This window comes from Apodemus sylvaticus, chromosome 3 (assembly GCF_947179515.1).
Source record: "Apodemus sylvaticus chromosome 3, mApoSyl1.1, whole genome shotgun sequence".
In the NCBI taxonomy this organism is placed as follows: Eukaryota; Metazoa; Chordata; class Mammalia; order Rodentia; family Muridae; genus Apodemus; species Apodemus sylvaticus.
In genome coordinates, this window is record NC_067474.1 from 62,871,101 (window position 1) to 62,885,679 (window position 14,579).

Sequence of the window (14,579 nt, forward strand, 5' to 3'; positions counted from 1 at the left end):
TTACGGAAGAAGGCTTTGGCTCACTCCCTAGGCATGTTGGGAGTTGTAGTTGGAGAGGTTCCGCGAAGGCTCCGGTAACGCCTTCTGGTCCGGGGGTGGTCGGTAGTAGTGCCGCTTGACTTTAAGGCGGAGGAATTGGCAACAAGGAGGAGATATTACAGGGAAGCCCTAAAGACTAGGCAGCGGGGCAGAGGACGGGGCTTGGGGTTGGAGGACAGCCAGACAGAACGTCTGATATGCCCCTGGGAACTTGACCGCTCCTAGACAGAGGCAGGACCTCACCAGACCCATCCTTTGAGCCCCTTCTCGCTGGGCCTTATTTCCAGCAGCCATCTAGGCCTCATTAGAACCCCAATGCTGTGTGGCTGCTATTCCTGAACGAGGCGATGGCGTCCCCAAGCCCACCGCTGGAACCAAAGGTGAGTTGCCCTTTCAAGAGACCTCCGTTATTTCGCCACTCCCGAAACAGCAAGGCCGCACCATCACCTCTTCCCCTGTCCCCAGCTCCTGGTCATCTCTACAACTCTGTAAGAAAGGACCCCAGCCAACGCCTGTGTACCCCTTGCTGCGGGACATACCCCTTACTGCAGGACATACCCCTTGCTGCGGGATGCTTTTAGTTCACTTACAAACTACCCAAAGGCCCCTTTTTTCTTTCTTTTTTTTTTTTTTTTTTCCAAGAGCAACTTGATAAGTCGGCTGGGGAAAATTAAGACTGCTCCAAGTTCTCATAAGTTTCTCAGGTGAAGCACTACTTTTTTTTAAATCTCGTCTCTCTTCTGCAGCTAGCACAATGTCTGAACCCAAGGTGAGTGTTTAGAAACCCTAATGGAACTGAGTCAAATTGGGTCACAAACTGGCATGGGTAGAAAAACATTGGGGCGAACAGTGAAGCCAGAGAAAGTAGGGGAGGTTTTGAGGCTGTTAATTAAAATTAAAACAGTAGTGATATTAGTGTGTAATAACTAAAGCGGAAAAGACGTTCAGTTTGGAAGGCACAGATCCAGATCAGTTCCTTTCCAGGCTGAGGTGCGGTGACTTGGGCACCTTTTGGTATCCTTCCTTACCGTCTTCCTCCTTGTGAGTGGGAGCATGGCGAGTGATAACTTCTGCCACTTTCAGTGGGAGAATTGTCCTTGAGACAACTAGAACTGACTACAGAAATAAAATTATTCCAGCAGTTGCTGACATTTGAGGACATGCTATGTTTCTTACCCAGGAGGAGTGGGGTTATCTGGATCCAGCTCCGAGAAGCCTGTATAAAGATGTCATGATGGACAGTTATGGAAAGCTGGTCTCGCTGGGTAAGAATGTGCTGTTTCTCTAACTAGAATGTTTAATAAGGTACTAACACTTAGACCTAGAATGCTTCAAGCAGTTTTACTGACACCAGTACTGTTTTTGTCCCAACATTCTGATTCAGATCTTTCTAGGACTCTGGTATCCCTAGCTTCCTCGTCAGCAAAGGCCAGCTTTGGCAGCTTCCTGATCACATTCCCTTACGCGCTGTTCCTTCCTTCCCAGTTCATCTTCCCACGGCTCTCCTCCCACCCTCTTTCACTCTGCCTTCTGGAGCCTGGGATGCTCATCACACACAGTGTTCCTTGCCGCTCCGGCCTACACGGGAAGCTGGCACATTGCCGAGCACAGCGCTTCTCTGGCAGACCTCCAAGTGGGGGCTGCTCGCTCTCCCAGGTCCTCCTTCCTCTTGCTTTGTCTCCGGACTGGGAGGCAGAAGTTAATTGTTCTCCCAGTTCCCCAGGTTTGTTTTCCACCTTCCGAGGGCATGTCCTTGTGTGGTATCAGCAGTCCTGTTCCATCCACTGCTCCTGTTTATCATTATCTGCAACCCCTCACCTCCCCATTCCCCCCCACCACCACCCCCCGTCCAATCTCCCCTAACAACCCTACCACGTCTCACGCCCCAGTCCCCCGGAACCCATGTCCGTCTGTCCCTGCCACCCCCACCCCTTAACCCAGTCATTGAGTGAGCTGCATTGGTTCTTGATCGTGTAGACTTCAGGAACCCTGCTTTCCAGACCTGTTGGTCCTGACCTCAATTTTGTTATAACAAGCAAGTCTGAAAACAGTGTCCTGGTCTCCGACCACTTTTGACAATAAACTAAACAAAGAGCCAAAACAGGCTTGCTTCTTGCCCTGGTGGAGCCCAACTGCAGCTTACATTTCCATCTCTCCTTCACCTTTCCACCTGAACCAATTCATTCAGAATGTGTTTTCTGTCCCTTGATGTGTTCATTGCTCCCCTGTGGTTTCAGTTCTTTCCCGACTTTACCAGCGAGTTGTCTGGCCACTTTGATACTATTAACTGCTGTACTTACTATGCAAATTTCAAATAGTGTATCTTTTATAAGATCTATCCCTTTTGTCCCCTTCTACCTAATTCCCAAGCACCTCGGGAAGAATTCTCTGAAAGAATCAGTGTCTGTGGGTAGCAGAGAATGGCCTGGCCAGACATCAATGAAAGGAGAGGCCCTTGGGCTGTGAAGGCTCATTGCCCCAGGGTAGGGGAATGCCAGGACAGGGAAGCAGGAGAAGGGTGAGTTAGTGAGCAGTGGGAGGGGGATGGGATAGGAGGTTTTTAGAGGAGAAACAAGGAAAGGATATAGAATTTGAAATGTAAATAAAGAAAATATCTAATAAAAAAGAAGAATGTTTCTAGACCACCAACTGCACCTATAGCTTATTTTAACTGTGTAATCTGTAAAGCCCTACTTTAAAAATAAATGAATAAATAAATAAATAGTTAATTTAATTTAAAAAAGAATCGGTCCTATATCTATCCTATAAGTATCTAGTGAGGAAGTTTGTTTTGTTTTTGTTTGGTTTGGTTTGACTTTTTTGACACAGGTTCTCATTGTGTAGCCCTGGTTGGCATGGAACTCAGTGTGTAGACAAGGCTGGACTGGATGCAGTCACAGAGCTTCCCCCACCCACCTCTGCTTCCTAAGTGCCGGGGTTAAAGGCATGCCCCACCATTCCCACCGTAGCGTGTGTATGTGTTTCCTAATTTACACCTTGGGTTTATATCTGCAATAATATTGGGTTATATCATACCTTTTCCTCTTAATTTTAGTCACAGTTTCAGAATTTTGAATTTTCCCATCACTCTGTGGACTTCATCTTCTATTTCACAGATCACATCCAGGTCACTAACAAGAGCCCTTAACTCTGGTGCCTCTTGTCTGCACCCTTCCATCATTTCAGCAGAAGCTGGGCTACAGTCTCTCTTCTTTCTCCCTGGCTGATGTTGCCTTGTTGATGCCAAGCAATCTTTTCTACCAATTAAGTACATCTCCAGCTCGTGACCTTTAGTAGCCCTGTTCTAATAATAGGGTTAAGTCATGGTCTTCCCAACTTGGGGGTTCGGGGAGGGGGGAAGAAGAAACTTACCTGGACCAATGGCTCCATCTTGCTGTTTTCTGTAATTTACTACATTTCTTTTGCCAGCCAAGGTTTTATTAATTCATGTGTATTTTAGACAACTCTACCTTCTCATGTCTGTGACTCCTGTCTTGCCTCCTCAGTCTCCTCAGATACATTTTGGACCTTATTCTACCTCTTTATGAATGTTGATGGCTTTGTTTTGTTTTGAAATAGGTTTTTGCTTCCTAACCCAGGATGGCTTCAAATTCACAATCTTCCTGCTCCAGGCACCCAAACTACTGAGAGTCTAGGCATGCCCCACTACACATCTGCTTCAAACTCTTCACTGCTTCTTTCTGTTTGCTTGTGTTCCTTACTATCTTCCCCCTTTGCTCAGAGGACCTTACCTATACTCATATTGTTGGCCGTCACCACTAGATGGGAAGTCTCACTTTAAGAGACTCCTATGTGTGAATCCAACTTATTCCACTGCCAGTTTCGTGACTGTGGGGAAATCTTTTTATTTTTCTTCATCTAAATAGAAATAGTAACAACATGTACTTCTTAGGTTGTTGTTTCTCAAACTGGGTTCATGTATAGGTAAAGTACTTCAAATGCAGACCAGCAGATAATAAAAATACTGAAAGTCTTATTTAAAAATACTGATGCTTCCTTTTTTACACCACCACCTCCCCAACATATTTTGATTGGTATTTTTCCTTATCACCTCTCTGGAGTTCCACATTGGCAATTTTCTTCTTTTGGAAACAATGTAACTCATACCTGATAAGCCTCGAGTAGTCCACCGATAAGCCTCAGGAGTCTTCTCTGCACAGTGAAGTCCCCCTTGTTGACATTGTCCTGACTGCCATTCTGCCATTCTACAAATCATCCTTTATGTTCATCCTCATGACACACCGATCAGCACTGAGGACAGTAACTGTCTTTTTCATTGCATGTTTCCAACACTCGCCATAGAGCTCGGCCAGAGCTACATGCTTCTTGAATGGTCATGCTACTGAGTAAGTACAGAAGTTAATTTAGAAACTCTTTCTCGTGGTCGGATTATTGCCTTAGCACTAAACTCCTTAGTGCTACACTAAATTCTCGCCACCAAGATGATTTTGTACTAGTATATGTTTAAAACTTTTGATAGCTTCTGATACTTTAAGGGATTAAAATCTTAATTTTCTATCACACAAGGGGCTGAACAAATTCAGCTTTTTTCTTTATTTAATATTAAATATAGCTTTTCACTGTTCAATATTACTCCTTCCACAGTCTCTTCAATAGATGTTACTTCCATTCCCTTGAAGTGCTCCCTTCCCTTGATGAGTGCTCCCTTAGCCCCAGATCACTGTGCTCTACTGGTCCAAAGTACTATTATTCATTTCATCTGATATTTTTCAAAACATATCTCTTTATAATACTGGCTCTTCATACCTTTTCATGTTGATTTTTTTATCTTTAAATTTTAATAGCTATATTGATATAGGTAATATCTAATCACTCAGTTCTTTGGTTTTTATTTCAGTGACTCATACTGGATCTCGTAAGCACTGAGAGTCTTTGAGTCTACAAACCTGAGCTCAACTTTTTTCTTTCCTTTGACCATGTTCTCTCCTCAGTTAAAGTACTCACTGAATTAACAGTCATTAAACACCCTACAAATTCCAGTTCTCCATTCTCCCATTTTGGTAACCAAAAGAACTGTCCATCATATCATCTATTAGATAGGAAAATTATCAACGATGGCCACAGGTCAAATCTTTCCCCCACAACCAGTTTTCATAAATCAATTTTTTTTCAAACAGGTAAACCCACTCCTTAATGTAATGTCTGTAATACTTTTGAGCTATAATGTCAGGGACTATGCAGCTAGAGTGAAAATAATGTCTGATCCTTTATGGAAAAAGTATAACAACTACAGTTCTAAAATTGATTCATGTTACCATCAATAAATTCTTAGCCATCAGAGTATTAGTCCTATTTGTTTAAAGATATTAATTTATGCCATTATAAGCCAGTAAGGGAATTTTTTTTATTGGACCATATATCTTGTAAAATATGCAGACATGATTATAGCTGATGTGAAAAATACTGGAAGAAGCTGAATCAGTCACAAGAAGTAAGGAATTGTGTGTATTATTTTTAGTCAAATTGAGCTGATAAACAAAAGACTAAGCTAGTTGCTCTGAGCACAGTTATTTGTCTCTGCTCTCCTAGATCTGTGAAGCATCCCGTACAATCTATACTGCATCCTCGTATTTTGCATAATGGGAAACTATATATTTTCCAGCTTAAATGTAGTTCTGAAGTTAAGTTTAAGTTTAGTTCTCACAGTTCTGAGGGCCTTCCTAAAAGTCTCAGAGTTTGCCATTTTGCTGAGGTGTGAACCACACCATTGTTCCTAAACTCATGCTGTCTCTGATTATCGCAGAGTCATTAACCTTGGCAGAGAGAACCTTCCTCGAAGGTGGAGCATGAAAATCTTACACCCACAGCAGCCCGTCCACACCCTGCTGCCTCTGTTCTAGGGGCAGGAACCATGTCATTCTATCCCTTACATGGCCAAGCAGGACTCAGCATTTATTTACTATAAGTAGTCCATATTATTTTTATTGGAATATTAATAGTTATGGATTAGTTTGTGAAGAATTTAGTATTATTAGCCATTTTGTTGGCTCTGTTTAATTGTCCTTTTTTTGGTCAGAAAAAAAAATTTGGATAGTTTTTTTTAGATCTTATACTTTAAGTTTGTTTTTGGTTTTTGTTTGTTTGCTTGCTTTTTTGTTTGTCTTTTTTTGTATGGGTTAGAGGTTAGGGAGTCTCACTTTGTGGCCCTGGCTGGTCTCAAACTCCTGGACTTAAGTCATCATCCTACTTCAGCCTCTGAAGTATCTGGGCCTATAGACTTGTATCATCAACTAATTTGGTCTTTATGTTTTGTTTTATATTTTGAGTCATAGAATATTACTATGTAGCTCCAGATAGTCTGATCTCATTAGCACAGATTAGCCTCAAGCTATAATAGTTTTTCTGCCTTGATCTCTTTGAGTGTTGAGATTATAGGCATATACTACCCTACCTGGTTCTAAACTTGTATGATTTTTAGTAATATTTATGCCTGGGTTTTGTTTTTTCTGTTACTATTATAAAGAGCATATTTCATTTTTCTATAGCATTTACTAGCTGCTTTTTGTGGTTATAAAATAATGCACACGTACCAGAAGTTTATCTTATTTTCTTGAATAAACAGCCAGAAAAAGTACAGAGTAGCAATAGTTTCCATGGAAATGCATTACTTACTATGGTTATTAACAAAAATAGTTGGCATTTAAAACAAGAAAAACATGTATATCTATTTGGTGAACTTTGCAAGGACTTTTTAGGGTAACTTCTTTGGGAAAAATTCCAAAGACCCAAAGGTATCTTTGATAAACAATGTTAAAGAATGACTATTCAATGAGATATACAATGGTATGGTGGAAAAGACTGTACAAGCGATTTCCTCATGTAATATATCTTAAATATCAAATAGAAAGATTGATTGAGGCATAGAGGCCATATCATGAAGAGTTTGATCACCGAAAGGAACTGTCATTTCATCTCAAGGTGATGTGGTTAGTGAATCCTCGGGTAATGATGTGAATAGAATTTTATTTCTAAATATCTGGATCTATGGCTAATGTAGTGTGATGGCGAACAAGATAAATGGGTATCTGATTGTGAAAATTAAGATAAGAAATAGATATTAGAAAGAAATCCATAGTTTCTTCAGATTAGCCGTAAGAAAAAAAGGAGAAACTAGGATTTAAGAATAATAGTGGTGTCAGTTAAAATGGATATTAAAAATGGAGAGATGATGGTGGTGATACATTTAAGTGGAGGGTATTTTGTAGAAAAATGTTATAGGGATATAAGCCTGAGTAACAGCTACACAAAGGAGTTGTCAAAGGTAGATGAAGTAATGAGGTAAGTTCAGTAGAAAAAGCCAAAGAAGGAGGGAGCCAGAGAGAGAGAGAGAGAGAGAGAGAGAGAGAGAGAGAGGGAGAGAGAGAGAGGGAGAGGAAGGAGGGGAAGAGGAAGAGAGAGAAAGAGAGAGAGGGAGAGGGAGAGAGAGAGAAAGAGAGAGGGGGAGGGGGAGAGAGGAGGAGGGAGGGAAGGAGAGAGGAAGACAGAGAAAGAGGGAAAGAGAGGGAGAGAGAGAAAGAGAGAGAGAGAGAGGGAGGGAGGGAGGGAGGGAGAGAGAGAAGCAGGGTTAAGAGATGGAATGACCAACAATGTGGATGCTGCCGAGTGAATAAGGACTACAGAACTCACTGTGTTGTTTGAAAGTCTTTAGTAATTTGGTGAGAAGTTCTCTCTCTGTTCTAGAAACAACATCTGCTTTGCTGTATCTTACAGAATAAACCAGATAGGAAGAAGATGAGGAGTAAGGAAAACAATGGGAAGCTGCAGTGTAAGATTTTGTTTCAAGTAGCTTCTGTCAATAAAAAAAGATTTGGGGCTCAAAATGGAGTTGGTCATGCCATGGTAGGAAGATGCCAATGGAAAGTGCAGACTGAAAGAAGAGGAAAGAATGGAATACCTGCTCTGAGGAAAGCGGGGTCAGGAGAGGGAGTGAAACACTTTTGGACATGAATGACACTACATCCCCTGTTACAGAGGCAGAAAGTTGAAAGGACTTTGCATTCTTTTTTTGTCGTGTTAAAGGAAGCAAATCAGTGAAGTGAATCTGAGAGGAGATACTAGCCTAAGAAACACATCAAGGTCCTAGTAGTTGCTTAGGGGAATGAGATTATATATATCATATATTTTTATTACATATAGATCATATGTAATAAAACATATATATAACATAAACAATATATATAACATAAATTGGGGGAAGGTGATATACACTAGCTTAGTAATGTCTGAAGTCATTAAAAAACTAGGAGACAACAAACTTGTACGGAAAAACAATTATGAAAAAGGAACTTGTTTAGGGTCAAATATGAAGTAGAGTTGTCAAACAACTGGAGATAGAAAATCAGCCTGGTACTGTTTTATCTTATAACGTTATATTTTCCCCCTTTATTTATGCAAGATTTTTTGTTAGATGGCTGAAAAAATATATGGTATGGTTTGTTTCAGATGATATCATAAGCTACCCATAGATGTCTATTTTTCATTAACTATGAAGATATTTCTATTTATTCTTGTGGATAGATAGCTCAATCCTTTATTGTAGGTGCTGCTATCTACTTAATATGTTATCGCTTTTTTGATATTTTCTCTCTTCTTTTACATAACACCATTTTATTTGGTAATGTTTTATGTCTCGTCTTTGGATCCTGGCTGATAACTTAGTGTCTTGCATATATCGGGCAGTCAGTCAATAAACTCTGGTTAATAAATTAACTGTAGAATCTGATCTTTGTTTTTCAGCCTTCCCAGGATCCTCCTTTTTTCCCTTTCCTCTCAACTGTTGGTCGAGTTATATTCCAATAACTTTCCAATGCTTTCTCATCCTAAATTTCCTTAACTTGTTATTTACTTCCCATGGTATCTCTTATTTGATAGTTTCAATGCTGTAAAAAAAAAAAAAACAATAAGTAAATCAGATAACTAATGTTAAATAATACTAAAGCAAGCACAGCCACACACCTATAGTCCTAGCTATCTTAAAGATGCGAAAACCAAATCTTAGGAGCCCAAGAATTGAGGCCAGTCTAGGCAATGTATCTTGCCTCTTAAAAAATTATTTGGTATATATATATATATATGTATATATATATATATATATATATATATATATTATGAGCTAGTTTTAAAACTTAAGTAGTAAAAGAAAATACACATTAGCTATAGTAGTTTGATTTATCTTGATGACCATGTTTTTCTAATAATTTCTCCTTTTCAATAAAGCTCTTGGCTGATACTTACATTTTTTATTTACAAATATTTCAGATGTTTTAAAGAGAAATAAAGATGAAGAGCCAACTGTGAAAGAAGAACTTGAGAAAGACCTCGAACCACAGGGTGTAATAGTTACAAGAATCAAAAGTGAAATTGACCAGGATCCTATGGGTAGCGAAACCTTTGAACTTGTTGGTAGGTTAGATAAACAAAGAGGGATCTTTTTATGGGAAATACCACGTGAATCTTTGACAGAGGAACAGAAAATAATCAAAGGACACACTAATGTTCGTAAAAGACCAAACTCAGAAGAGAAATGTCATAAATGTGAAGAATGTGGAAAACGTTTTGTCCGCAAGGCCCATTTCATTCAGCATCAAAGGGTCCACACTGGTGAGAAACCTTTTCAATGTAATGTGTGTGGAAAAAGCTTCAGTCGAAGTTCATTTGTTATTGAACATCAGAGAATTCACACTGGGGAACGACCCTATGAGTGTAGCTACTGTGGGAAAACCTTTAGTGTGAGTTCTACCCTTATTAGACACCAGAGAATCCACACCGGAGAAAGGCCTTACCAGTGTAATCAGTGTAAACAGAGCTTCAGCCAGAGAAGGAGCCTTGTGAAACATCAAAGAATTCACACTGGTGAGAAACCCCATAAATGCACTGACTGTGGAAAAGCCTTCAGTTGGAAATCCCACCTTATTGAGCATCAGAGAACACACACTGGGGAGAAACCCTATCACTGTACCAAATGCAAGAAAAGCTTTAGTCGGAACTCACTGCTTGTTGAGCACCAGAGAATTCATACTGGAGAAAGACCTCATAAGTGTGGTGAATGTGGGAAAGCTTTTAGATTAAGTACATACCTTATACAACACCAAAAAATACACACTGGTGAGAAGCCTTTTCTTTGTATTGAATGTGGAAAGAGTTTCAGTCGGAGCTCATTCCTTATTGAACATCAGAGGATCCATACGGGTGAACGCCCTTATCAGTGCCAAGAGTGTGGGAAAAGTTTCAGTCAACTTTGCAACCTTACACGTCATCAGAGAATTCACACAGGAGACAAGCCCCACAAGTGTGAGGAATGTGGAAAAGCCTTCAGTAGAAGCTCAGGTCTCATTCAACATCAGAGAATACACATCAGGGAAAAGACTTCTCCTTTCAATGAAACTAAGGAAAGTTTTGATCCAAACTGCAGTCTGGTTAAACAGCAGGAAGTCTACCCTAAGGGAAAGTCTTACAAATGCGATGACTGTGGGAAAACGTTTAGTGTTAGTGCTCATCTTGTACAACATCAGAGGATCCACACTGGGGAGAAGCCCTACCTGTGTACTGTCTGCGGGAAAAGCTTCAGTCGGAGCTCATTTCTCATTGAGCATCAGAGAATCCACACTGGCGAGAGACCTTATTTGTGCAGACAGTGTGGCAAAAGTTTTAGTCAACTTTGTAATCTCATCCGACATCAGGGTGTTCACACCGGTAATAAACCCCATAAATGTGAGGAATGTGGGAAGGCCTTTAGTAGGAACTCAGGTCTTGTTCAGCACCAGAGAATACACACAGGAGAGAAACCTTACAGGTGTGAAAAATGTGACAAAAGTTTTAGTCAACAGCGCAGCCTTGTCAACCATCAGAAGATCCATGCAGAGGTGAAAACCCAGGAAATTTATGAATGTGATGCTTGTGGCGAAGCCTTTACTTGTCAGATTTCTCTAATTCAGCATCAAAAGTTGCATATTATGTGGATGCAGTCAAGTTAGAGATGTTTTAATGCTCAAATTTGAGACTAGTTACCGAAGTGCAGTTTTAGTATGGCCCAACATGGGTCAAATATAGTGATAAAGCAAATACTCGTTGGCTTCATGAGGAATAGTTTTTAAAGATTCTATGAATTGTGGGCAGTGCCTGTGGGAAACTGACCTGCAATTAGAGATTTGATTTATCTAAGCCTCTAACTGTTCAGTAGAGTTGACTGGTCAAAGCATATGAGAAATGTTCTGAAAGACAATTAGTGTATGGGAACTGGGAGCAACTGATCCTAAGAATACTTCAAAAGTCTTATGTCACCATCTCCTGTAGTTGCCCTACAGTTCCATGAAGTTTGGCTACACATGTCAAACCTCAGTGATTAAGCAAATGTAATTTATAAAAGTCCAGATATTTTCAAAGTCACCAGTGTTTATAATTGTTTAAGAAATTTGTGTGGAAAATTAGTTGGTGAAAGTTGGGGGCTTCAGTACTTCCCATGTTGATAAAAGGTGTGAATGATTACGTTATAAAGGTATTTGTTAGTGTTAATAACCAATAAAGGTGTTACCAAGTAATCTTTGGGAGTGCCTTCCCCTGAGCCCCAAAATGGGCCCCAAAAGATAATTACTGGTTTATTTTGTTCTGTCTCATCTGTGAAATCTGTTTATAATACTGTAACAACATTACTTTATTACTCCCACATAATCAGGAACATGTAAAGAAAGATGTATGTATTTTGATTACCAAGAATTGGTCATAATAATTTTAAAAAATGACCTAAAATGTATGCTACAAAGCCAAGATAGTAGTATTGCTTTAGGTTTTTATGGTAGATTTGCATGCAAGATTTAAATTCTTATTTCTTAATTCTAGGTCCTCCTTTAGTTAACTCTTATATACCTATTAATTTATCTATTTTAATCATTAAAACCTATTCAGGTTTTTGTTTTGTGCATTATTTGTTGCTTTAGGCTATGATCAGTCCTAATAGATGACTGTGTTTTGAACATCAGAATCAAAGATTTGAAGGAAATCCCTGCTTTTCTCCTTATGACTCATTAACATTTTTCTGGAATACTTCAATATAAGATTATGTTTGGGTTCTTAAATATCCGAGTATAGAGTTCCAAGTCATTAGAACACCAACTCAAACCTTATTAATTTGAGCAAATGCCTTTTTTCCTATGTACTGCCAATTCTAAAACTCATTTCCAAGTTTATTCTCACCTCAAATATTGTTGTGTGTTTATATAAATGTTGAGGCTGTATATGTATGATAAGATAGCCTGTTCTGTGCGTTCTTTTGTCATATTGTCGTTATACTGTTTAGATTTTATAACATAGTTCATTTTAAACACTAAGTCAGGTCTTAGATGCCTTAGTTGATAATGCCCCCTGATGCCAAGGCTGGAGCTCCTGGTAGAAGGAGAAAGAACAAGTGCAGTTTATCCTCTGACTTCCACATTTCCACTCAGCAGGCACATAATTTCAGACACAGAAAATAATTTTTAAAACTTCCCTATGTATTAAATTGTGCCTGCCCTAGATCGTCCCAGTTTATTTTATACCAGTGATTTCTAGGTCAAGGTCTCAAATAAAGATGAGGCTTGTTAGAACTCCTCTCAATTAAAAAGGAAAGGGAGAGGGAGGAGGAGGAAGAAGATGAAGAGGAAGAAAAAGCCGCCTTAATGCAAAAGTGTGTTTTCGGGGAAAGCTAAGATAAGCTAATTTATTCTAAGGACAAGTCCACAATTCCTTATCCTAATGCCTTGAGATCATATGTTTCCAAAATCAGATCTTTTTAGATTTTATGGAGAAAATGCAATGCTAGCACCGTTTTTTTACATAACTCTCCTCAGGACCTTGCCAGTGCCTTAAACACATTAATACCTTTATTTCACCAATGATGACAGACAGCCTCTGATCAATTTTTCCACCAAGTTACTTCCTACAAACTTATATGAAAACTCAAAGTTTTCAGAACATTTCTTTTAGAACTTTGAATAACAGGTTATGAGCTTGTGGTTCAGATATACCGTCTTGTTCATTCTCTCAGCAACATGAAAAATACATAATTTATAGATGAAAAGAGCAATGGTGTGTGGGGAGTCCATGGTCCTATAGCTAAGTGGTAAAGCCAGCTTTTGAATGTAGTTTTGGTTTGTAATGCTGTGATGAAACACTATGACCATAACAACTTAGGGAAGAAAGGGGTTATTTCATCTTGCAGCTTACAGTCCATCATGACAGGAAATCAGGGCAGGAACACAGCAGGAAACTAAAGGCAGGAACTGAAGCAGAGGCCATGGAGGAAGGCAGCATATTGGCTTGCCCCCCTCCATAGCTTGCTCAGCCTGCATTCTTTAAGCACTCAGGACCACCTGCCCTGGGGGTGGCACCAACCACAGTGACCTTCCCCCAATTCCATCTGATGGAGTCCTTTTCTCAAATGAAATTCTTCTCAAATGACCCTAGTTCATGGCAAGTTGACACAAAACTAGCCTACACACAAAATTTAAAATGTGCTCTCCTTGAAGAGTTTTCAAACTACAGTAGCCCAAATCTCACTAACTGGGTTTGAGACCTCGGATGACTTCTTAGGGTACTGGAACTCACTTTGTTCCTCTTGCTGTGAGACCCCTAAATATGTAAATCATGTGGACCTATCCATTTTTGGCTTGAACTTTGGCCTTACCGTCCCTATCATGTATGTAGGCCTTTGAAAGCTTATATTCTCATACAGTATGAATTATTAAAAAATAGTATTTTTATAAAGTTTAATGTAGGCCCATGTTTGAAATTCAGCTTTCTCTTACAGGTCTTTTTAGATTGATAATGGTTCCCCTTATCTTTGAAGGTCTTTCAGTTAACTCCACATAATTACAATTTGCTTAAGCTGTTTTTTTTTTCCTTCTTTTTCATTTGTCTTCACCTGTTTCTCTAACTCCCCTAGTCATGGCCTGATTCTTCAGAGGTGTGTGTGGGGTGGGGGCGGGGATATCGAATTTCTAAGTGTATTACTTTCACCATTTAGGAAATTATTTTTTGGCTTTTAATATTTATGTCTTCAAATATATCTTCTAGTAACTAATTAAAATATTTTCTGACATAAAGGCAGTCCATTTTCTAACTGTTTCTTTTCCCTGATTCTTTCTAGTCTCACTTAAATGCCACCTCCTCCTGTATTACAAGTACCTAGTTAGCAGCTCCTCACCACTTACCAACCCTAAATCAGTGTCTTGTTTTTCTTCACTGTTTAAGCTTGTTTGACATAAGGATATATTTGCCCTAAAGACAAATGAGTTCTCTTAGTCCTCAAAATCATATATTTATGCCTCTGTTTCTTAATTTACTTTATGTAGTATCATTTACCTTTCTATTTTTGTTTTTGTTTTTTCGAGACAGGGTTTCTCTGTGTAGCCCTGGCTGTCCTGGAACTCACTCTGTAGAGCAGGCTGGCCTCGAACTCAGAAATCTGCCTGCCTCTGCCTCCCAAGTGCTGGGATTAAAGGCATGCAACCCCCACCCGGCTTCAT

At 39.5% G+C, this 14,579-nt stretch overlaps 1 protein-coding gene across 2 annotated transcripts; it reads left to right on the forward strand.

Moving 5' to 3' along the window:
• Positions 1-58: 58 nt before the first annotated feature.
• Znf189 (zinc finger protein 189) lies at positions 59-14,038 on the forward strand. 2 transcript variants are annotated; one of them, XM_052176487.1, is made up of 4 exons: positions 59-419; positions 682-808; positions 1,220-1,304; positions 9,340-14,038. In XM_052176487.1, the coding sequence occupies exons 2-4, from the start codon at positions 794-796 to the stop codon at positions 11,052-11,054; spliced, it is 1,815 nt and encodes a 604-aa protein (XP_052032447.1). In that variant the 5' UTR covers positions 59-419; positions 682-793; the 3' UTR covers positions 11,055-14,038. The 2 variants fall into 2 exon arrangements, with proteins under 2 accessions (XP_052032447.1, XP_052032446.1); XM_052176486.1 differs by lacking the exon at positions 682-808.
• The last annotated feature ends 541 nt before the right edge of the window (positions 14,039-14,579 follow it).